At 36.2% G+C, this 24,692-nt stretch overlaps 1 protein-coding gene across 7 annotated transcripts in view; it reads left to right on the forward strand.

Moving 5' to 3' along the window:
- Mtmr8 (myotubularin related protein 8) overlaps nucleotides 1-24,692 on the forward strand; it is a 97,420-nt gene that overhangs the window by 65,938 nt on the left and 6,790 nt on the right. For 6 of the 7 annotated variants that reach the window (XR_012444625.1, XM_074064100.1, XM_074064101.1 and 3 more), the window contains 2 exons: nucleotides 2,583-2,783; nucleotides 5,587-5,715. Coding sequence is in view for 6 of the 7 variants with exons in the window: in XM_074064100.1 (XP_073920201.1) it covers nucleotides 2,583-2,783; nucleotides 5,587-5,715 (330 nt within the window). In the remaining variant the exon portion in view is untranslated. The remainder of the gene's footprint in view (nucleotides 1-2,582; nucleotides 2,784-5,586; nucleotides 5,716-24,692) is intronic. The other variant, XM_074064099.1, reaches the window with a different exon arrangement.

Here is a 24,692-nt window from a genome sequence, read left to right on the forward strand (position 1 = left end):
TAGTGATATGATTAGGCTTATATTTTAGAAATATCCCTGTGATATCATGTGGGAGATTGAGATTGGAGGCAATCAGAAGGCTATCAGAATTTATGAGTGTTTGAAAAATGATGGAGGCAATGGGATAGATACAAAGTTATTTGAGAAGGAGAAATGACAGAACCAGAAAATGAGAGGTAAAACTCTAGTAGAACTTGTAGTACTTGCCTAGTAGAACTTGTCTTTGCTTTAGGTAACTGGATTTACTGAAATTGAGAATGCAGAATGATGCAAGGCAGATATGGCAGGAAAGATAGTTCCAGTTTGGGACTTACGTGGCAAGGGGCATCCAAAAGGAGATGTCCAGTGAGGAAATTAGGACACTAGTTATGTATTGATAGGATTAGAGGTTTAAGAGTTATCTACATGTAAGTGGTAGCTTAAGCCATACATTTGGATAAGACCACTCAAAGTGTCTGTAGAGAAAGAAGAGCCAAAGGACAGGGAAAAACCTTGGATAACATTGACACCTGAAAGTTCAGTGAAAAAAGGAATCCATTGAAGATAATTGTGAAAGAGTTGTTAAGAGGGAACAATAAATCTACAGAAACAAAAGGAAAAAAATCTAGAGAGGAGAATTTCAAATGAAGTAGTCAGCAGTACCAAATGCTGCAGAATAACCCAACAGTAGACTTTGGCAACATGCATGATTGAATGATCCTTAGTGATAACCAGTTGAGTAAAGTGGTGGAAACAGAAGCCAAATAACAATGAATGGAGGTGTGGGTGAGAAATGAGGAAGTGGAATGTGAGTGTATAAATCTTTTCCTAGGAATTGTGATGCTGATGGATATTGAAGTGAAGGAGTGCCTAGATGGAATAAAAGTGTACTTCAAGACAGGAGAGATTTGAGCATTTTCTTGTACTAAGAAAAAAGAAACACTAGAGAAGAAGGCTGAAGATTTCAAACAGACAGTTTTTGGAAGAGTAAGACTCCTGAGGAGACAGAAATGGGTGAAAGCTCCAGTCCAAATGAAAAGATTAGCTGGAGCCACACTGAGGACTTCTTCCATGGAGACTACGGAAAGACAGGCAGAGAATGAACTGATTGTGGAAGTGTCAGAAGCACAAGTTAGACATTTTGTTTGTAGTGAATTATAGAAGCTGCTGAACTAGGCTTGAGGCTTGAGAAGTTAGTTAAAATTTGCAAGAACTTTAAGGGTAATGAGAAAATTACCCTTATAGTGTTAAGGACATAAAGATTATTTGGGAGCAGTTGAGTTCCAACTCAATGTAGAGATGTAATTTTAAATCATGTGAATTTATATGGTTTTATAATTTTCTCAAGCATCATTTATCAGTCAGGATATGGGAACAGAGATCATCGGGGTTTTTTAGGCTAATCTGTGGTTAGATTTTGGAGGAGAACAATGACAAGAAAGGCCAGAAAATAGGGAAAGAGTAATTGATTAGACCAATGAAGTCAAGGCTGGATAAAGAAGAATGGGAAGCCAATAGGAACCAGGTGGAGAGCTCCTGTGATAATTGGTAGGGGAGGTAAAAGCTTTTGGATCTGTAATATATGCTGGTCAGAGTGAGACAATGGGATTGAGATTTCAAAGATGGAGTAAGAACATCTAGGTGGTCCAGCCTATGGCATGGATTCAGGAGACTAATATAGAACAGAGGTAAAGATTAGTGAAGAAAATTGGATTTGAATTAGGTAAGGAACCTATTAGTTAGCCAGTGTAGTTCATCTGCATCAGCAACCAAGGTATATGCTTAAGACAGGCATCAAAATCTTCAGAGAATGTGGGAAGTAACTCAGAGGTTGGTAGAAGACAGCATCTAGGAAAGGAAAGGTAAATATGCTAGACAGCATGACCCATACTGGAAGTGTTTTTAAGAATATGAAAGGAGTAGTAGTTCGGATGCAACAGAAAGGACAGTATGAGCAAGAAAAAGCTGATCCCACCTTTGCCTTGTTTAGAATTATAGCATTCTCCATTTGGGCCCCAAGAAGAAGTCATGCCCTTGGTGAGCCAAGTTGCAGTTAATATTAGAAGATAGAGAGCATTCAGCATAGAAGTTGAGAGTGCTACATTTGTTTCTAGGGAAATATATTTTCCTATTGAAAAAGGGCATTATAAGGGAGGGAACATTATTCAGTTCTGGGATGAGGATTAGAAATTTTTTCTTAAATAACTGGCACTGTGGAGTAAACAGTTTAGATGCCGTCCTTGTTTACATTGAGCTAAATGTGGCTATTTAAATTTAAATTAGCTTAAGTTAAATATAACTAAAAATTCAGTTCCTCGGTCATGCTAGCAGCATTTCAAGTGCTTAATAGTTAATGACTGCCATATTGACAACACAGCTATAGAATGTTTTCATCATTGCAGAAAGTTGCTTTGGAAAGAAGGTATAAAAGAAAATAGACTAGATGACCAATAGGGAAGGATACCATTGGCTAAGAGGTCCACTGAGATTAACTAGCTTTGAGATTCTGACTGGTATTTTGGCATGAGATATTTCCTTGCTAAAGCCAACTCCAAACAGTATAATTCTTGATGCTAAGCATTGTCTTTACTTGCGTCTCTTAGGTGTGGCCACCTGGATGGGGATTCTAAAGAAGTGTCCCCCATCTTCACCCAGTTCCTAGACTGTATTTGGCAATTAATGCAACAGTTTCCTTGTGCCTTTGAGTTTAATGAAAAATTCCTGCTGGAGATCCATGACCATATTTTCTCCTGCCAGTTTGGAAACTTCCTTGGGAACTGCCAGAAGGATCGGGAAGATCTAAGGTAAATTCATATTGTGAGAAAACACTGAATATGGACAAGGGAGTCAGTGAAAAAAAGAATATACCCACCACACTGAATTTAGTACAGCAGTCAGAAAAGGGGAGGAGGTGATAATAATGAAAAGAAACCTCGATTCTCCTGATCTCTGCCTCCTGAGTAGCTAGGATTACAGGTGTGAGCAACCAGTGCCCAGCTGAAAAGAACTTTTTGAAGTATAAAGCACTCAGTATTTGCACAAGGATCTCAAATTCCTCATTTGTAAAATAGAGATAGTAATCACGAGGAGCCAATAAAATTATGGATGTACAGCTTTGTAAAAAATCAATTGCTGTGACATTTTCACTTGTATCTGAGATCACAAACTTGCAGCTCTTAGACTGATACTGGCCCAATAGGCATGGTTTGGTTAGCCTGTGGAATATTTTTGTTTCTTTGATATAGGGTCTCACTTTGTAGCCCAGGCTGCTTGGAATTTGCTGTATAGCTCAGACTGGCCTCAAATTCATGATCCTTCTGCATTGGGATTACAGGTATATATCACCACTTCCAGCTTAGAGTACTTTCTTAAACTGTAAATTTAGTTGTCAACATTTAAATATTAGAGGAGTTCACATAAAAACCCAGTTAATTTAGAAATTTTTCCCCTAAGTAGACAAGCCACTATACCAAGATATTCTGAAAAATCAAGATGTTATTGCCATATTGGACCTGAGTTTTCTCATGGCAATAATCAGCTAGAGCAAAAGAGCAGCTACTCCATTTAGATGAGGCAAGCTTACTCTCCTTGACACTTCCAAAGTTTATTCTAATGTTATATGTTTTGTAGGCAGTTGCATTTGTTGTGTTTTCACCCCTGACTTAAACTAACACCCCATAATATACAAAATGTAATTACTTTTTGAGGTTGACAAAATAGAGCACCTATGAACAGTATTCTCCTTACTTTAGAGAAAGAGAAAAGAAACAGATAGGAAAGTAGCTATTTTACAACCCAATTCTGTTTCACAGCTGGTGGCTGAGTTAGCAGTTAGTTCCACTTCTCGGGACCTTTTATGATACTGCCTAAATGACGTCACCTTTCTGTGATTTCATCTTCTTGTCAACACAGAGAACAGTGATGAGTCTTTCTGGTTTAACATTTGTACTTACTTGGTTGTTTCCATGCACATTTCTCTTTCTTTTTGCAATTACACCTTTGTTCCTCCCACCCCCAAATGCTTTTAGACACATTCACTCTGACTAGGCATTAAATCTCAAGATCTTTTCCATAATATTTCCCTCCCCCTTAGAATGAGATTAATGTATCCAGAGCTATTATCACATAAATCTGAATATCCATGTTGAAGTACAAGAGTTCACATTTTAACATATGTTAAAATAGTGATTACTTGAAACAGCAGAAGTGTCATTCACTCATGAATGGAAAAAGCATAAGCTTTGGAATCAGACAGACAGACCTAGATTCAAACTTTGACTCCATCACCTACTAGCTTGTGTTACTTTTAGCAAATTAATTTTGTGTCTCATTTTCTTATTAGTAATTTGAGGTTAAAACACCTTCATAGGATTTTATTATGAAAATTTGAGGAGGTATTTTTAGTAGAGTCTGCAACAATGTTTGACACATAGTAAATAAGTATCTTTTACCTCTAGAAGATTCCCTTCTATTTTTAACCAATAACAGATGAAAAAGTTGAATATTCAGAGCATGTTGCCTTATTGAAATGGTCTGAGGATTGTAACAGTTACAAGACAACAATTTTAGGGCCTACCACCTATACCACTTCTCTTCATTTTCCTTTAGCTTTCTTTGACAATATGTGCAAAAGAACTTCCTGTATTATTACACACAGCTCTCACTGGGAACCAGTGAATCCCACACATTTTAAGGTGTGAACTAAGGGATTTCCTTGCTGTTTGAGCAGGTTCTTCAGGGTCTCAACTAAAATACAAGAATAATTCTTGAATATAAATACTACAATCTTTGGTTTCCCACCTGGAATAACTTGTGAATATTTGCTTGTATAAATTGCCAATTATCTTTCACTGTCTTAAAACTTCTGAAGGGAGGAGAAACTGGCTTTAAATGAAAAGAAACATACAAGAGAATGTTTACCCTGTATAATTCCTGTCTCTTAATTTATAACTTTTTTCTTGGTGGTCCTGGGGATTGAATTTGGGGCATCAAAATGCTTGCTAGGCAAGTGCTGTACACCTCAGCCATGCCCCCAGTCCTTTTGCTTTTTAGGCTGTTTTTCAGATAGGGTCTCGAGCTGTTGCCCTGGCTTGCTTTAGATCACAGTCCTTCTACCTCCATGTCTCCCTCCCAAATAGCTGGATTAAAGGTGTACGCCACCATGCCTGGCTTTCACTGACCAGACTTTTGAAAAGAGTTCCAAATTTTTTTAAATCTAAAAAGATCATCAGTTCATAGAATGTTAGATTTGGAAGAGACCTTAGTAATCACATTGTGTAGACGAAGAAACAGTCCTAGAAAGAGCCAAGAAATTTTCTAAGATAACACAGTTACAATCCAGCAGAGACTTAGAATCTTTTGCTCTCTAGTAAGGAACGCTTTTTAATCTCATTTATTTTTAAACATGGATAAATTGAAGCTCAGATAATTATTACTGTACTAATGTTCATTAGCAACATATTTTTATGGTCCTTCTTTTTGTATCCATAACTCTTTTTTGAGTTGGTCACTGTTAAATTTGACTGGTTTTAAAGCTCAATAGTACTATTGAGATTACTTGTTCCTATTAAATTTTGGGCTTGTTTTTTCTTTTTTTTTTTTTAACAGAGTCTATGAAAAAACACATTCCGTGTGGCCTTTCTTGGTTCAGAGGAAACCAGACTTCAGGAATCCTCTCTATAAAGGCTTTACTACATACAGGGTACTCAATCCTAGTACTGTGCCCTACAACATTCAGTAAGTTTTTAATCTGTCTCTTCCATTTTTTTAGCTGACCACAAGGCCTCAGTTGCCTTACTCAAGTTGCCTTGGATAGCTGCCATCATCTGCATAAGCCCTGATTATGAAGCAGAATTCTCTGTCCCAACATCACCCATTCCTTTTCACCTCTGAAAATAACTCTTTTTGGTTTTCAAGGCTTTGCTATTACTTGCTATATTAGCCATCTTTCTGTCAATGAGGTAATTAACTTATAAAAAGAAATGGTTTATACTGGCTCATGGTTCTAGAGGTTCTAGTCCAAAATCAAATATCCTACTGCTTTGGGCTTCTAGAGAGGACAGTATTATCATGGTGGGAATACAAAGCAGAGCAAACTACTCACTTCATGAACAAGAGAGTAAAGAAAGAGGAAGAAAAGGTCAAGGTCCCACAGTGCCTTTTGATTGCATACCTTCAGTGACCTAAGAACCTCCCACTAGTTCCTGTACCTTCTAAAGGTCCCATCACCTCCCAAAAACACCACCTTGGGGACAAAACCTTCAAAACACGGACCTTTGGGGGGTACTTTTCAAGCCATAGCATTTGCTTAGGGAAATAAAGAAGAAATAATAATTGATTAGTAGGAATATAATCAGTTAGGATACAAGTTGTTTCATTCCTTTGGTCTGTCCCTTTATCTTCCTTTTCTTTCCTGTCCCTTTTCACAACAAAGAAAAACAAGAGAAACAGTATTGTTTGCTATATTTTTCCAGAACTTCTGTAGGCTAAAGTGCTCACTGACCACTAAAGGCGTTTAAGATAGAACTAAATATATTTATTAGCTTTAATAGTTTATTTGGGGGATTCTTTACTGTTCCATATATATATATGTGTGTGTGTGTGTGTACTATATCATTTCTAAATAGAAATAATTTTACTTTTTTCTTTTTAATATGCATGCCTTTTATTTTCTTGCCTGTCTTTTCTGGGTAGGACTTCCAGTATAATAGTCCATGAAAGTAATGAAAGCAGACAGCCTTGTCTTGTTCCTAATCTTAGGGGGGAAGCTCTCAGTCTCATTGTGTGTGATGTTATTTATTAGTTCTTCACAAACATCCTTTCTCATGTTTGGGACATTTCCTTTCATTCTAGTTTACTGAGTGCTTTTATGGTGAAAGGGTATTTCATTTTGTTGAGTACCTTTCCTGTACCAATTGAGGTGATTATGTGTTTTTACCCTTAGTTACATTGTTTTTATTTTCGTATGTTGAATTCCCCTTGCTCTCCTGGGATGGTAAATTCCACTTGTTCATGGTCGGTTATTATATTGTTGAGAATTGGTACATAAGGTTCATTATCTGTAGTTTTGTTTTCTTGAGATATCTTTAACTTTAGTATCAACGTAGTGCTAGCATCATAGAATGAGTCAGAAAGTCTTCCCTCCTATTTTATAGAAGAGTTTGAAAAGAATTCGTGCTAATTATTTTGTGGTTTTTTTTTTTTTCATGGTACTGGGGTTTGAACACAGGCCTTAGGCTTGCTAGGCAGGTGCTCTACCACTTGAACCATGCCCCTAGATCTTTTTGCTTTAGTAATTTTTGGGATAGAGTCTTGTTTTTGCTCTGGCCAGCCTGGACCATGATCCCCCTATTTATGCCTCCCACCATGCCCAGCTTATTGGTTGAGATGGGATCTTGCTAATTTTTTGCCTGGGCTGGCCTCAAGCTATCTTTCTGATCTCTGCCTCCTGAGTAGATAGGATTACAGGAGTAAGCCACCACACCCAGCCTAATAATTCTTTAAACATTTGTTAGAATTCATCAGTGAATTTGTAGTCCATGCTGGCCTCGGACTCACAATCTTTCTGCCTTTATTTCCTCTACCTTCCAAGTGTTGGGATTATATATCTGCATCACCATGCCTACGTAAGTCTTCTACTTCTTATTGTTCTTCTGTCTAGTTGTTCCATCCATTATAGAAAGTGGGAAGTTGAACTCTCCAGCTATTACTGTAAAATTATTTTTCCCTTTAATTCTTTTAAGTTTTGCTTTATATTCTTTGAACTCTGTTGTTAGATACATGTTTTTATAATTATCATATAAGCTTAATATTAACCCTTATGGATGTATAATGTCCTTCTTTGTTTCTTGTAACTTTTTTTTTTTTTTTTGTGGTACTGGGATTTGAGCTCAGGGCCTTGTGCTTGCTAGCAGGTGCTCTACCACTTGAGCTATGGCTCCAACCCTTTTGGCTTTATGTTCTTTGTCAAACAGGGTCTTGCTTTCTGCCTGGAGCTAGCGTTGGACCACAGTTCTCCTACTTACAGCCTCTACATAGCTAACATAATAGGAGTATGCTACCACACCTAGCTTGTTTTTATTGAGATGGGGCCTTTTTAAAAACCTTTTTACTAGTATATATTAGTATACAGGGGGTTTCATTCTGACATTTCCATATATGTGTACAATGTACCCTAGTTTGGTTTATCCCCCTCCACAATTCTCCCTCTTATCCTCCCTATTCTTAAAGTGACTTTGACAGGTTTCAGTGTTCCATATTCATACACATACAGAAAGTATAAGAGATGGGGTCTTGCCAACTTTTTTGCCCAGGCTGGCCTCAAACCACAATCCTCCTCATTTCCATCTTTAAGAACTGAGATTATAGGTGCTAGCCACTGTGCCTAGCCATCTATTAACAATTTTTGACTTAAAGTGTACTTTGTCTTTATTAGTACAGCCATACCAGCTCTTTTCTGGTTATTATTTTCATGGTGTATCTTTTTCCATCTGTTTACTTTTCTCACATTGAATCTAAAGTAGTTGTGAAGACAGCATTTAGTTGGATCACATTTGTTTTCTTAACTCATGTTACCAACCTCTGTCTATCAGTTAGACAACTTAATTCATTTACATTAAATAAGTTTTGCATTTTTATTATTTGTGTTCTAGATATCTTATAGCTTTTCTATTCTTTAATGTCTTTGTTACTACTTTCTTCTTGTTAAACTATTACATCATTTTGATCTCTTCTCTGTATATTTTTTATTTTCTTAGCAGCTTATCCTGGACTTGCAATTAACATCTTAAATTTATTATAATCCAATTATAAATAATACCAACTTTGTTTTAGTAGTATACAGAAATTGTCCTCCTATACAGCTCCATTCTCCCCACTTTCTGTTACACTCTCCCCACATTACATCATATACATTGTATGCCCATTAATGCATACCTAAAATTATTGTTTTATACATTTGCCTTTTAAACCTTTTTAAGACAAAAAAGAAAAATGACAAAAGTACAATAATGTTAGCTTTTATATTACCTACTTTTTTTTGTTGTTGTTGGTGGTGGTGGTGGTACTAACATTTTGAACTCAGGGCCTTGTGCATGCTAGACAAGCACTCTACCACTTGAGCCATGCCCCTCAACCCTGCTTTTTTTGCTTTAGCTATTTTTCAGATAGGGTCTTGTGTTTTTGCCCAGGCAGACCTTGGGTCACAATCCTCTTACCTATGCCTTCTGTGTAATTGGGATTACAGATGTGTACCATCACACCTGATTTGTTGGTTGAGTTTGGGTCTCACTAACTTTTTGCCTGGGCTGGCCTCAAACAACAATCTGTATCTCCAAGCAGCTTAGATTATTGATGGTGTGCCACCATGCCCAGCCGTAGCTTTATTAATGTTCTTTATATCTTTGTATGGCTTCAGTTATGGTCTTACTATCATTTCAGCCTGAAGGATACCTTTTAGTCTTTCCTATAGGGCAAGCCTACTAACGATGAACTCCCTTAGCTCTTGTTTCTTGGGAATGTCTCAATTTCACCTGCAATTTTGTGGAGCTCTTTTATGTGATGAGTCACTTATTTCTTGTTGCTTTCAAGAGTCTCTGGTCTTTTGACTTACTATAACATATATCATTGTGGATTTCTGAATTTGTCCTATTTGGAGGTCATTGAGCTTTTTAGTTATATAGGTTCATCTTTCATCAAATTTTGGATATTTTCAGTCATTATGTCTTGAAATATTCTTTCTACCTTTTCTTGTAACTCCTACTCTTCTAGGTAAGTCTCCCATTTTGTGTGTGTCTGTGTGTGTGGTGGTGGGGGTTGGTATGCTTGTCAGTGTCTCATGGGTCATTTGATTACTTTTTTTTTGTCCTACAACCTGGGTAATCTCAATGAATTGGCCTATCACCAACTTCATTAACTTTCTTTTCTACCTATTGAAATCTGTTGTGAGTTTTTTGGTTTAATAATTGTACTTACTCTTCATCTCCAGAATTTGTTTGGTTCCTTTTTGTAAATTCAGTCTCTTTAGTAATACTAAGTAATATTTGGTGAGATATATTTCTCCTGGCTTCCTTTGGTTATTTGTGCATGGTTTAAGTATATTTAAATTGATTGATTTAAATTCTTTGGCTAGTAAACTGAGCTTTCTCATGGGCAATTTCAATTAATTTTTTCCTATGAGTGGGTTATATTTTTTGTTTCTTTCTAATGAATCTTAGATTTTTTTGTCAAAAACTAGAAAATTTAATATTATAATGGGGGTAATTCTAGAAATCAGATTCTCACCTCTCCCTACAGTTTTTTGTTGTTAAAAGTTGTAATTGTTTGTTTAGTAGCTTTTATAAACAGTTTTATAAAGAGCGTATTCTTTGTCACATATATTTACTGAATTCTCTTTATGTGCCAGCTTAGTGGTCAGCTAGTGATTTTGACATAGATTCCTTTAAATGCCCCCCCTCCACAAGAAAGTCTTATGGTCATTATGCATCTGCTTTGTGTTAGTATATACGTTGTTTAGTCATGCCATTTATAACTCTGCCTTAGGCTGTATGTTTTGTTTATATGGATCCTAAAGCTCAACCATAGATGAAAGCATAGAGTCTTCTCAAATCTTTTTTGAACTTGTGTTCAGACCTGGACATGTGCCTCACCTATATTCCCTGGTATATGCAGAAACTTTTCAAAGCCCTTATTTTCCTCTATATCTCCTTTCTCAGCCTCTTCCTTTCCAGGGTTTTCATTCTGTTGGTTATTCCATTTATCATCCCTTACATTAGCTGGCTGTAGCAAGTATATAGCCTTTAAATACTTTCACCAAATACATATAGGTGGTGACTCTAGCTCTAAAAGTTCTGAGTTGGGAAAAACAAAACCAAGTCTTGAGCCCATCTCTCAGGGAGCTCCTAGACATATGAAAATAATATGACCGCAGTTTTTTTAGAGCACACTCTACACTGCCCCTCTGGCAGCAGAAATCTACATCAGTAACATAGACTGCCATCCCCATGGCCACCACTAAGCTGGAGAAAGAGAAATGGCAGGGAGATAAGCCAAAATGTTATAATATTCTCTTACCAAGATTTAGTAACCTGTTTTTCATTTACCATTCCCCTGGTTGTTTTAAATTTCTTTTATTAGATTCCAGAATTTTGAATAATGTGAATATTGCATATTTTACTTCCTTAATCATTGTTTTAGTGGAGGGATATAGTGTTGGACTTTGCTGCTTAACCATTTCCATCAGTGTCATCAATGATAGGTATTTTTCATTGTTGCCATTATTATTCTTAGCTTTGAGTGGGGATTTCTGTGTGAAGTAATGTAGTTTACATGTGCTTATCAGCAACTTTTAGTAATGCCAGAAACTATCCTGTATTTCTTTAAGTTATAAAGTTAAATATACATAAAGTTATAAATTTAAGTCGTAAAGTTAAATATATACAGTTATAGCGGAATATGCACTATACATATTTTCCCTACTCCTCCCACTAAATAAAACTTCAACTCCTGGACATCATAAAACAAATAAACTACTATAAAAGATGCAGAAGAGGAAAATTGACTAGGGTCCACAGGACTAAAGGAACAATATGATGATGAATTCCATGGTTTTCTTATTGTCTCATATTGCAAACTTGAAGCTAAAGAAACTGGCAGTCCAGAAGTGCCAAAGGTACCAAAACAAAAACCATCAAGAAGCCTGCTCTGTATAGCCAAAGAACCGGAAAAATGGACAGCATAGACAGAAAAGTTTAGATAATAATTGCTCTCCTCCTGTCAAAAACTACAGAAAAATCGGTGGCCCCATCCAGCCTATAAAGGCCAAGTCAGGAGTTTGATAAAAGATTTCTGCTTCCATCAAGCTGTAACAAAGCACCCAAATAGCTCCATGCTTCCCCCTAGAGTTGTGTTAGAGAAGACCAAATGGGGTGTTTGGATTTTCATCCTGCATAGATACTTCCCTCTTGTAGGACTAACAAACAGCATGTGGAGAGCCTGGATTTCCACATCTACTCAGCAGTAATATGATGCCTGCCTCCCTTCTCTCTTGGACAGTATCAAAGGAGGCCGACAAAGAGTCAGGATTCTCACCACCACCCAACATTAATGAAACCATACCCTATTAGTATCATTGAAAGTCACTTAAGGAGAAGTAAGAAGGCACATCTGTCAAACCTGGCTAGGGTGTTATCAGCATATGCCTAGTGGAAATCCTGAATTCCCATTCATCCAGTAGTACAATAGGGTTCCTTACAAACTCAAGTGTTAATGGAGACTAATTAGGGAACCTCAACTTATACTCACCTGGTAATAACAAGGTACCTTCATTCCTTTGTTATCTCTGCTAAAACAGAAGCTCTAAATAAGATCCAGAGACTCTTAACAACATTTCCAAAATGTCTGAGTTTGAAAATGTCGTCAGACCAAAAACAGGGAAAGTGTCAATCTAAATGATAAAGAGAGTCATCATATGCCAATACCAAGGTGATGGTGATGTTTAGAAAAATGTCAATGTTGTTAGAATTATGTGACAATTTGACAAAGATTGTAAACAGGTATCATTCAGATGATTCAAGAGGTGATTACAAACATGCTTGATACAAATGGAAAAAGCCTCAAAAGAAATCGGAGATATAAAACAACCAATTGGAAAGTATACAAGGGAAGAATACAATAACAGAAATGAAAATGCTGAATGAATGGGCTCAACAGCAGACTAGTAGAGAGAGAGGGAGAGAGAGAAATGAATCAGTGATATAGGAAAATAGAAACTAACCAATATAAGAGGAAATTGACAGGAAGAAATAAACAGAACCTTAGGGACCTGTGGGATAATAAAAGATCTAACACTTGTATCTTTGGAAGCATGGAAGGTAAGGGCAAAGGTGGAGAAGTTGAAAGAATACTCAAAGAAACACAGTTGTCTTTTTGTATCTGTGGGGCATTGATTCCAGAACCTACTGTAGATACCAAAATTCATGTATGCTCAAGACCTTTATATAAAATGGTATAGTATTTGCATATAACCTACACACATTCTGCTGAATGCTTTAAATCATCTCTAGATTATTTGTATTAACTAATACAATGTAAATGCTCTGTAAATAGTTGTACTATATTGTTTAGAGCATACTGACAAAGGTTTATACATGTTCAGTACAGATAAAATCATCATAGAGCTAACTACATTTTCGTAGCAGTTGGTTCAGTCTGCAGATGCAGAACCTGTGGATGTGGAGGCCAACTGAAAATAACCCCAGTATGGTAAAAGGCAGAAACCTTTAAGTTCAAGAATCTGAGTGAACATCAAATAGGATACACCTAAAACAAATTCATACCAAGACACATCATAGTCAAACTAATGAAAACTAGACAAAAAATCTTGAAAACAACAACAGAAAATGATACTTTATAGGAGAAAAACAATTCAAATGGCAGCAAATTTCTCATCAGGAATAGTGAAAGCCAGAAAGAAGTTGCACAGCATTTTAAATGCTTAAAGAAAAGACCTATCAGTGGAGAATTCAGAAAAATATCCTTCAGAATTGAAAAAGAAATGAATATATTCTCAGATGGAAGAGAATGAAGAATGTATTGCCATCAGACTTACCTTAAAAGAAAGAATTAAGATTAGTTCTCTAAAGGGAAAGGTAATGATTTTTTAAAAAAAGGAATCTTGGAACATCAGAAAGGAAGAAGTTGCTGATGGAGTGACTCAAGAGGTAGAACACCTTCCTAGGAAGCGTGAACCCCCTGAGTTCAAACCCCAGTACTGCCAAAAAAAAGAAAGGAAGAAGGAATAATGGAAAGAATAGAAATATGTATAAATACAGTATACTTTTTCCTCTTCTTATTTGTCTAAATTGTTTGACAAAAGCAGCAAAAATTATAACACTGTTGGATATGTTTCTAAATGCAAATAGAGGAAACATTTTAAATATTGTATGCAGGGGAACACAAAAAGATGTAAAGGGAAATAGGATTTGTATACTCTACTCATACTTTTAAAATAAGCCACACATACACAAAATATATATCATCTAGAAAAAACATCAAAAATCTATATAAAGAGATACATTCAAAACCACTTCAGATTAATCAAATCAAAATTTTTAAAAATATTTGAATAACCTATAGGAAAACAGGATAAGAAAACATGACAGAATGAACAATGAAAAATAATAATGTGGAAGAATTAAGCTCTAATGTAATTATATTACAATTAAGTATAAATGATGCAAGTATAGCAACTGAAAGACAAATAATCGGACTGCAGATAAAATTACCTCACTATATGCTGTTTGTAAGAAACTTCAAATATAATATAGGTAGGTTGAAAGTAAAAGGATGGAAAGAGATATATCATGAAAGAGTAAATGAAGCCAGGAGTGGCCATGTTAGTATCAGTTAAAGTAGACTTCCGAAGAAAGAGAATTGCCATAGATGAAGAGTCACTACATGGTGATAAAAGGGTCAATTCAAGAAGAATAAATGGCAACTTTGAATGTGTATTTGTCAAGCAACAGAAATGTAAGGTATGTGAAACAAACAGTGATAGAGCTGAAAACAGTTATAAGCGATCATGTTTGGCAGTTTATATGTATTAAATACATTTTGATTGATGGTGTTTTCAACTTCCATTGTGTTTACTGGGACATTGTCAAGATATTAGGAGCATCTGTCCATGCCACACAAATTTGATCATAGACAAATTTGAAGGATTCTTCAAAAAGCTCAAACTACCACACCTCACCCAATATGAAATGAATAATTAGAATATTATTTATTCTATTAAGGTAACTTAATTTGTGATTATTTTAGGTTTTATTTTTAATTAATTTTTATTATATTATTGTTGTACTGGGGGTACATTGTGACATTGACAAAGGTTTTACAATATACCACAGTTGAATTCATCCCCTCCATCATTCTCCTTTATCTCCCACTTCTCCCATTCCTGAAATAGTTTCAACATGGCTCATTTTTCCATTTTCATGCATGAGTATATGTAACAGTAATTCTGAGGGTTCTATCTTGATGACAGGATAGTGTAGCCATTGACAGAGAAAGGGAATGGAGGAGGAGAAGCACCCTAGCTGGTAAATAAATTATGATCTTGGTTCAGGCACATTGGGTCTTCAGATAGGAATGTCCACTGGGTAGGCAGACTACAGTTTGCCACCTGGAAAAGAAATTTCCACAGTACATATCTATTTCAGAGTTAATAGCATGTGCATTTTCATAATATCAGAAGCTGGAGATGGCCCTGGAAGAAGTGACATTGTCCAGAGAGAATATGAAAAGGAAAGAAGGGAGAGAACAAAAGGTGTTCAATAAAATGCTGTGCAACATCAGCATTTAGAGTGTATGTGTATTGGCAAAGGTCACGAAAGCAACTACTAAAAGAGGAAACTGTAAGGATAATTGAGAATATTTGAGGAAGTAAGAAATCCAGGAAAAAGTAATGTTCCAAAACATAAGGGAAGCTGTAAGCAAGAAGGGAATCATTAACAGTGGCAAGTTGTAGGAAACAGGAGTCAGAAATTCAGAGATAAACATTCTATTAGTTAATAGCTTTCTTTGTTTTAAACTTCATACTCCCTCACTAAACTGTACCATATAGTAAAAAAAGAAATGCAGCTCTCCTCCCTCTGACCTTACCAACTTGCTCAAATGATTACTACATTCTGGGAACTAAGCAAAAATATCTTAAAGACACTTCTCCTGGGAATAAAATGTTTAGTCAAATGATTCCTTTGATCACAAAAGTGTTTGCAAAGGCACAATATTTTTATCTTAAGAAATGGCAGCTTGTTTGAAAGGAGCATCTGATGAAATCTATCCTTTGTTTAAAGGGATGCTCAAGAAAAACAGACATCTTGTAGCATTCACAGTGTTGTGCATCTATCACCACTATCCACTTCCAGAACTCTTTCGTTATCCCAGAGAGAAAATCTATACTGATAACAAAGTAAATTCCCATATCCTGCTCCCTGAAGCCCCGGGCAACCTTCATTTTACTGTCTATCTGCGAATTTGCCTGTTCTGGGTTCCTCATATAATTGTAATCATACAATATTTATCCTTTTGTGATTCTTTTTTGGTAGTACTGTGGTTTGAACTTGGGGCCTCATATTTGCTAGGGAAAACACTCTACCACTTGAGCCACTCCCCCAGCCAAAAAGGGCTGCTTTTAGTCAGATAGGGCCTTGTGTTTTTGCCTGGAGCAGGCCTCAAACTATGATCCTCCTACATCTGCCTTCCATGTGGCTGTGATTACAGGTATGTACATCCATGCTTGGCTTGTTTTTTTGTTGAGATGGGGTCTTGCTAATATTTTGCCTAGACTGGCCTTGAACAGCACAGTGATCCTCCCAATCTCCACCTCCTAAATATCTGGAATTGTACGTGTGAGTCACCATGCCCAGCCCCCAGTTGTGATCAAGAGATCAGCCCTGGCTTGATATCTCTACCATCTCAGCTTATTTGCCTGCCACAGCAGTTCCTAGGCACAAGGACATTTTCTCATCTCAGAACACCCTAAATCACCAGATTAGCCACAAGGAGCCCTCCTACTATAGCCCATTACGAGGTCAGAAGTAACCCATCCATGGACCAGAGGTGTGTTCAGATTCACACACCTTAAAATATCCAATACCTGTCTAGTGGGGGAAACCAGATGGGTGGACTGAACTTCCCTGAATAACTTGGTGCCTCTGATCCCAAAAGTAAGTTCTAATGCCATCGGTTCACTCAAATCCTGATGCTACCTCTTGTCCAGGCTCATGAAAAAACCATAGGAAGAGACCACAAGTTATACAGTACAATATAGCACAGAACAATGTCATACCAAACTTAACACAGAAAAATGTTCCAGACTTTGAGTTCCAAACATGGAGGCCATCTAGTCCACTGAAAGCCCTAACAGTCGATCTTTCTACTGATTTGGCAGGCCCCATTTTGATTTTTTTAGTCATCACCAGAACACCACCCTTGTTTCTACCTACAGTGAGTTCATGTGATATCAAGATTATTCAAGGAAAAGATATGACCAGGAAGTTGCAATTGAACACAACTTTGTGTGTGTGTGTGTGTGTGTGATGTTGGGTCCAGTTTTTCAGAGTATGCAGGTCAAACAGGCTCTAAATGGCTAAAGAAATGCTTGTTTAGATGGATGAAAACTTGAGATTGGTCCTGGTGAGCTTTTGAACTAATGGATTCCAGTCTGTTATAAAGAAGTAAACAATAGGCCAGCTTGTTGGCTCACTATAATCCTAGCTACTCATGAGGTGGAGATCAGGAGGATTATGGTTTGAGGCCAGCCCAGGATCGGGGGGAAAACTTAGCAATACCACATCTGAAAAAATAAGCTTGGTTTGGTGGTGTATACCTGTCATCCCAGCTATTGTGGGAAGCTTAAATAGGAGTATCATGGTCCAGGCTGGCCCGGACACAAAAGCAAGATACTATTCAAAAAATAATTGAAGTTAAAAGGGCTGGTGGTCTGTCTTAGGTGTGAGAGCACTTAACTATCAAGTGCCATCCATGAGCTCAAACCCCAGTTCTGCCCACTGACATAGGGTCAATATACAGAGGCCATTTTCAGCTCATTGATATAATCAGAATTAAAACTAGTATGGCCACTATAAAAAAGTTTGTCAGTTTCCTGATAAAATATACAAACACATGCCACAACATTTGTACTAATTGAAATCCTGGACATATATCCCAGAAAAACGAAAACTTTTTGTTCACGTTAAAACCTATGTAACAGATATTCACCACAATTTTATTTATAACAGCCAAAAACTAAAAGCTACCCACATGTCCTTTGATAAGCAAATGAATGGTTAGACAAACTGTGTTACATATACTCCATGAGCTACTGCTCAACAATAAAGAAAAACAAACTTGACATTTGCAACATTTTAAAGGAATATTATAAATGATAAAAGCCAATAAAAAGAATTTTAAAAGAATTTAAAAGTATATTTACATAATTTTTATCATATTATTGTACTGGGGGTACATTGTGACATTTACAAAAGTGCTTACAACATATCTTAGTTAAATTCATTGCGATAGACTCTCAGTGTAGTTTTGATTGGCATTTCCTTTGTTTTCTTTTTAAAGATTTTCATTAACATATATTAGGGGTGTGGGGGGGTTCATTGTGACATTTCTATGTATGCTTACAATGTACCTTGGTTAGATTTGCCCTCTCCATCATTCTCTCTCATCCTCCCCTCCTTTTAAAACAGTTTTAACAGGTTTCATTGTTCTGTTTTCATACGAACATATAAAACGCATTGACCATATTCACCCTCCTTCACCCAGTCCGTTCACCCTCCTCTTGCCACTAGTATCCACCCCTAATATTTTGTATTACCGCCACTTATTTTTTAAAGTGTATATTCATTGTTAAAAGAGGTTTCATCATAGTATTTCGCACATGAGTATATTGTACTTTAATCAGATTAACCCCTTCTGTTACTTTCCCTTAGCCTTTCCTCCTACCCATTATTACTCAACAGTTTTCAGTGCATTTCCTTATGCCATCTTCCTACAGATAGGATGTATTTCAATATTATTCACTATCTTTCTTTTTTCCTTTTCCTCCTCCTCCTAGTACTCTCAAAAGTCACTATTACAGCCAGGTGCTGGTGGTTCACACCTGTGATCCTAGCTACTTGGGAGGTAGAGATCAGGAGGATTGTGGTTCAAAGCCAACCCCGGGCAAATAGTTCAAGAGACCCTATCTCGAAAAAACTCAACATAAAAAAGGGCTGGTGGAGTGGCTCAAGGTGTAGGCCCTGAGTTCAAACCCCAGCACTGCAAAAAAAGTCACTATAACAAACATGTTATAGATAGGTAGGTATGTAGGTAGATAGATGATAGAAAGATAGATAGATAGATAGAGTTTATCCTTTGAGTCCGTCTTCTGCATATGAGAGAAAATATGCCACCTTTGTATTTCTGTACCTGGCTTACTTTGCTTAAAATGTTCTCCAGTTCCGCCCATTCGCCTGCAATGAACATATATACATATATACCCCATTTCCTTAAACAATTCATCAGTTGTAGCTGTTTCCACAGCTTGACTATTGTGAATAGTGCCACAATAAACATGGGTATACAAGTGTCTTTATTGTGTCCTGACTTACATTCCTTCAGATATATGCCCAGGAGTAGTATCATAGTTCTGCTTTTAATTTTTGCAGACTCTCCATACTATTTTCAATAGTGGTTGCACTAAGGTACATTCCCACCAACAGTGTGTAAGGGTTCCTTTTTCTCTACATCCTCACCAACATTCATTGTTGTGTTTTTGATGATAGCCGTTCTAACTAGAATGAGGTGAAATCTCAACATAGTTTGATTTGCATTTCCTTTATGGTCGGGAATGTTGAGCATTCCTTCACATATTTTTTGGCCATTTGTACTTCTTCCTTTGAAAATTGCCTATTCAATTCATTTGGCCCATTTATTCATTGGGTTGTTGATTCTTTGGGAGGTTAGTTTTTTGAGCTCCCTGTAAATTCTGGTTATTAATCCCTTCAAATGTATAGCTGGCAAAGATTTTCTCCCATTCTGTGGGCTCTCTTCAGTCTAGTGATCGTTTCCTTTTTAGTTTGATGCCATCACATTTGTCAATCATTTTTTTCTTTAATTGTTGACGCATCAGAGTTCTATTTAGGAAGTTATTACCTATGCCTATAGGTTCCAGTGTTTTCCCTATTCTTTCCTGTAGTTTCAAATCTCATATTGAGATATTTGATCTATTTGAATTGATATTAATACATATTGAGAGACAGAGATCTAGTTTCAGTCTTCTACATGTGGACATCTAGTTTTCGCAGCACCATTTATTGAAGAGGCTGTGTTTTGTCCAGTGTATACTTTGTGCTCCATTGTTGAAAATTAAATGGATATAGCTGCCTGTATTTATCTCTGAGTCTTCTGTTCCACTGGTCTTCATATCTGTTTTTGTGCCATTACTATGCTATTTTTATTACTATGGCTCTGTAGTACCGTTCAAAGTCAGGTATTGTGTTATCTTCAGTGTTGCTTTTTTTACTCAGGATTGCTTTGCCTACTTGAGGTCTTTTGTGCTTCCCATGTGAACTTCAGGATGGATTTTTCTATATAATTTTGAGAATGTCATTGGAATTTTGATGGAGATTGAATTGAACGTGTATATTTCTTTTGGTAGTGTAGCCATTTTCATGATATTCTACCAATCCATAAGCATGGGAGATCTTTCCATCTTCTGATGTCATCTTCGATTTCTTTCTTTATGTGATTTATAGTTTTGTTGTAGAGGTCTTTTTCTTCCTTCATTAAATTTTTCCTATGTATTTTTGAGCTTTTGTCAATGGAATTGTTTTCCTGATTTCTTTTTCAGTCTTTTTGTTGGTGTATAGAAAAGCTATTGATTTTGGTATATTGATTTTACATCCTGCTACTTTGCTGAAAGTGTTTATAGTATGTAAGAGGTTTTTTTGGTATTTTTTAGGACTTTAGGTATAAGATCATATTATCTGCAAATAGGGATAATTTGCCTTCTTCCTTCTCTATCTGAATCCATTTTACTTCTTTCCCCTGTCTTATTGCTCTGGCTAGGAATTCCAATACTATATTGATAAGAGTGAGGAGAATAAATACCCTTGTCTCTTTCCTGACTTTAGAGGAAATGGTTTTAGTTTTTCCCTATTTAGTATGATGTTGACTATAGTTTTCATCATATATATCCTTTATTATGTTGAGATATGGTCCTTCTATTCCTAGTTTCTTCAGAGCTTTTATCATGAAAGGATGTTGAATTTTTTCAAAGGCTTTTTCTTTATTATTGAGATTATAACGTGATTTTGTACTTGATTATGTTTATATACTGTATTACATTTATTGATTTGTATATGTTGGACCATCCTGCATCCCTAGAATGAAACCACCTTGTTTTTTAAATTCAGTTTGCAGGTATTTTATTGAGAATTTTTGTGTCTGGTTTGAGAAAAAGATTGGCTTATAATTCTACTTTTTTTTATTGTTGTGTGTCCTTGTCTGGTTTTGGAATGAGTGTAATACTGGCTTCATAGAATGAGTTTGGTAGTGTTCCTTTCCTTTCTGTTTCATGAAAATATTTGAGAAGTATTGGTATTTGTTTTTCTTTAAAAGATTGGTAGAATTGTCAATCGGATTGAGAGCTTTTCTTTGTTGGGAGACTATTATTACTTCAATCTCATTGTTTGTTATCGGTCTATTTAGGTGGTTTGGGTCCTCTTGTTTCAGTTTTGATTGTTTAAATCCATCTAGAAATGTATCCATTTTGTCTAGATTTTCTAGTTCATTTAAGTATAGATTTTCGAAGTATTCCCTCATGATCCTCTGAACCTTATTGGTGCTTGTTGTGATACCCCTTTTTGTTTCTCTAATTTTATTAATTTGGGTCTTTCCCTCCTCCTTCTAGTCAGATTGATTAGGGTTTAGTAGTCTTGTTTATCTTTTCAAAGGACCAACTTCTTGTTTCATTGATTCTTTGTATAGGTATTTATTTATTTGTTTGTTTATTCATTCATTCATTTTGGTCTTATTGATTTCTGCCCTAATTTTTATTATTTCTTTCCATGTCCTAATTTTGGGTTTCGTTTGTTCTTGCTTTTCTAGGAGTGTGAGGTGGATCATTAGGCTATTTATTTGAAATCTCTTTTTATTTTTGAATGTAGGCACTAATAGCTATAAACTTTCCGCTTAGCACTGCCTTTGCTATATCCCATAGGCTCTGGTAGGTTGTATTTTCATTTTCATTAGATTCTAGGAACTTTTTGAGTTCCCCCCTTATTTCTTCAGTGACCCACTAGTCATTCAACAATGTGTTGTTTAGTCTTCATGTGTTTGAATATTTTCTATAGTTTCTTTTTTTTTTGTTGAGTTCTTGTTTCGTTCCATTGTGATCTGATAGAATACAGGGAGTTATTTCAGCTTTCTCATATTTGCTGAGACTTGAGTTGTGTCCTAACATGTGATCTACTTGTCCTAACAAGTTCCATAGACTGCTGAGAAGAATGTGGATTGTGCTGGTGTTCGATGAAATACTCTGTAGATGTCTCTTTAGTCCATTTGGTCTATAGTGTCATTTAATTTCTTTTTTTTTTCTGGCACTGAGGTTTGAACTCAGGGCCTCACACTTGGTAGGCAGGTACTTTTACCACTTGAGCCATTCTGGCAGCCCTTTTTTGTGATGGATTTTTTTCTAGATAGGGTCTCCGAACTATTTACCCAGGGGCTGGCTTCAAACTGTAATCCTCCTGAGCAGCTAGGATTATAGAGATTTCCTCTTGATGTATTTTGTTGCTGTCCTCTGTTCCAAAGTTCACCATTCAGACCCTTTAATCACATAGAGCACACAACTCTCACCCTGCACTCATGTACATCAGTGTCTGTGAAAAATCTAAATCCCCACCAGCTTTCTGTGTCCACACTGAGTCTAGTTGGTCTCTGTCTCACCAAGACCTAGTGCAGATGGACTTATGGGAGGTATGGACTTTTTCAGCAGCTGTTAATGCTGGCTTCCCATCCTCCCCACACCCAGGCCCTTTGCCTTAACTTGTTTTTGTGTCTTTAGTTCTCTTCCCCTCACCCAAGGAGGATTGAATCAGGCTTAAGACTTTACTTTTTCTTCTGATGCTTATAATTCTCCTTGCTTTTCTGGTGTCCTGCCACCTCTTTCATGAGTCCCAAAGCACTTCCTCCCTTTTTCTCTTCAAAATATAGTCTCTCCTTTGTTATCTGACTTTTCTCACTCACAGAGTCAGAGCAGAGGATGCTTTAAATCTGCCCACTTCTTTTTTGCATGTCTTTTTGGTTAAGGATAACGAACATGCCTTTGTGTATTTATTAACCATTTTTACTTCTGAGAACTGTTTGCCCATTTATTAATTAGAGTATTTGCCTTTTGGTGTTTAACTTTTTGAGCTCTTTATATATTCTGGATATTAATCCTTTATCTGATAAATAACTGGCAAAGATTTTCTCCCATTCTGTGCCTTATCTCATGATTCTGGTAATTGTTCCCTTTGATGTACAGAAGCTTTTTAATTTTATACACTCCCATTTGTCAATTCTTGCTCTTATTTTCTAGGCACTTGGAGTACTATTCAGAAAATAATTGGCTATGCCTTTATCTTCCAGAGTTTTCCCTATTTTTACCTATAATAGTTTTTAAATTTCAGGTCTTTCACATCCAGTTACTTTGTGTCTTTTTATTTTAGAGCTTAATCCATTTACATTTCAAGTATTGATAGGGAGGGATTTGCTACTGTTATTTTGTTGTTTTTTGTTTGCCTCATACTTCTTTTCTCTCTCTTTTTCTTCTCTTGCTATCTTCCTCTGTGTTTCAGGGTTTGACTTTTGTTGCTGCATTGGTATGCTTTGATTTGTTTTACTTTTTTATGCAACTTCTCTAGATATTTTCTTTGTGGTTATGATGGAGTTTACATAAAATATCTTGTAAGTGTATTTTAAGCAGATTACGACTGAACTTCAACCATATATATTCTATACCCTTCCTCTTCCCTTATGTAACTGATGTTACAATTTACATGTAAATTGTATAACCATTAACATATTTTATAGTTATTTTTATATGTTTTTTAACTTTATATTAGAATTAAAAGAGACATGTCCACCATCATTATAAAGAATGAAAATATAAGTTGAGGGGGACTATTTGGGGGTGGGAACAAACAGGATGGGGAGGGCAAAAGAAGAGGGTGAATGAGGGTGAATATGACCAAAGTACTTCATATGCGTGTATGAAAATAGAATAATGAAACCCATTGAAAATGTTTTAAAAGGGGAACAAGAAAGAGTAATAGAGGGTGTGATGGAAGTGTATTGTATTCATGTAAGGAAGTGTCACTGTTTTTGCACTAGTAAAAATAAATACTTACCCTTAACAAGTTTTACACTTTCTTATCCTGTTGTGTCGTTTTTTTAAATCATTCTTTTACATTAGTTCACATAATTTCCTTGAGCATTTTCTACAAGGCAAGTCTAGTGGTAATGAACTTCCTCATTTTATTTTTTCTATGTGTAAAAGTAATTTTCTCTTTCATTTTTGAAGGACAGTTTTATCCCTTATAGTATTCTTGGTTGGTATGGTTTGTTTTTTCTTTTACCACTTCATTTTTTTTGTGGTACTGAGTTTGAACTTAGGGCTTTGTGTTTGCTAGGCAGGTGCTCTACTGCTTGAGCATGCCACCAGCCCTCCTTTTAATTGTTTGAATTTATTATTCCATTCCCCTCTGACCTGCTAGTTTTTTTTAATTGTTGTGCTGGGCATACATTGTGGTATTTATGAAAGTTCTTACAGTGTATCAAATATATCATACTTGAATTCACCCCCTCCATCATTCTCTTTTATCTCCCCCTTCCCCCATTCCTGGAATAGTTTCAACAGATCTCATTTTTCCATTTACATACATGTGTACACAGTATTTGCACTGTATTCACCCTCTTATACCCTTTCCCCACATTCTCCTCCCTCACACTGGTGCCAGCCACTCCCACCCATAGTACCTATTCCACCTTGCTGTTCTCCAATTTTGTAAAAAAAAAAAAAAAAGACATTTTTGTTTCATTGTGATTTTCCATGTATATATGTATTATAATCCAAATTGGGTCATCTCCTCTGTTTTTCTTCCTTCTACCTTAGTCCC

Source organism: Castor canadensis, chromosome X, assembly GCF_047511655.1.
Source record: "Castor canadensis chromosome X, mCasCan1.hap1v2, whole genome shotgun sequence".
NCBI classification, from domain to species: Eukaryota; Metazoa; Chordata; class Mammalia; order Rodentia; family Castoridae; genus Castor; species Castor canadensis.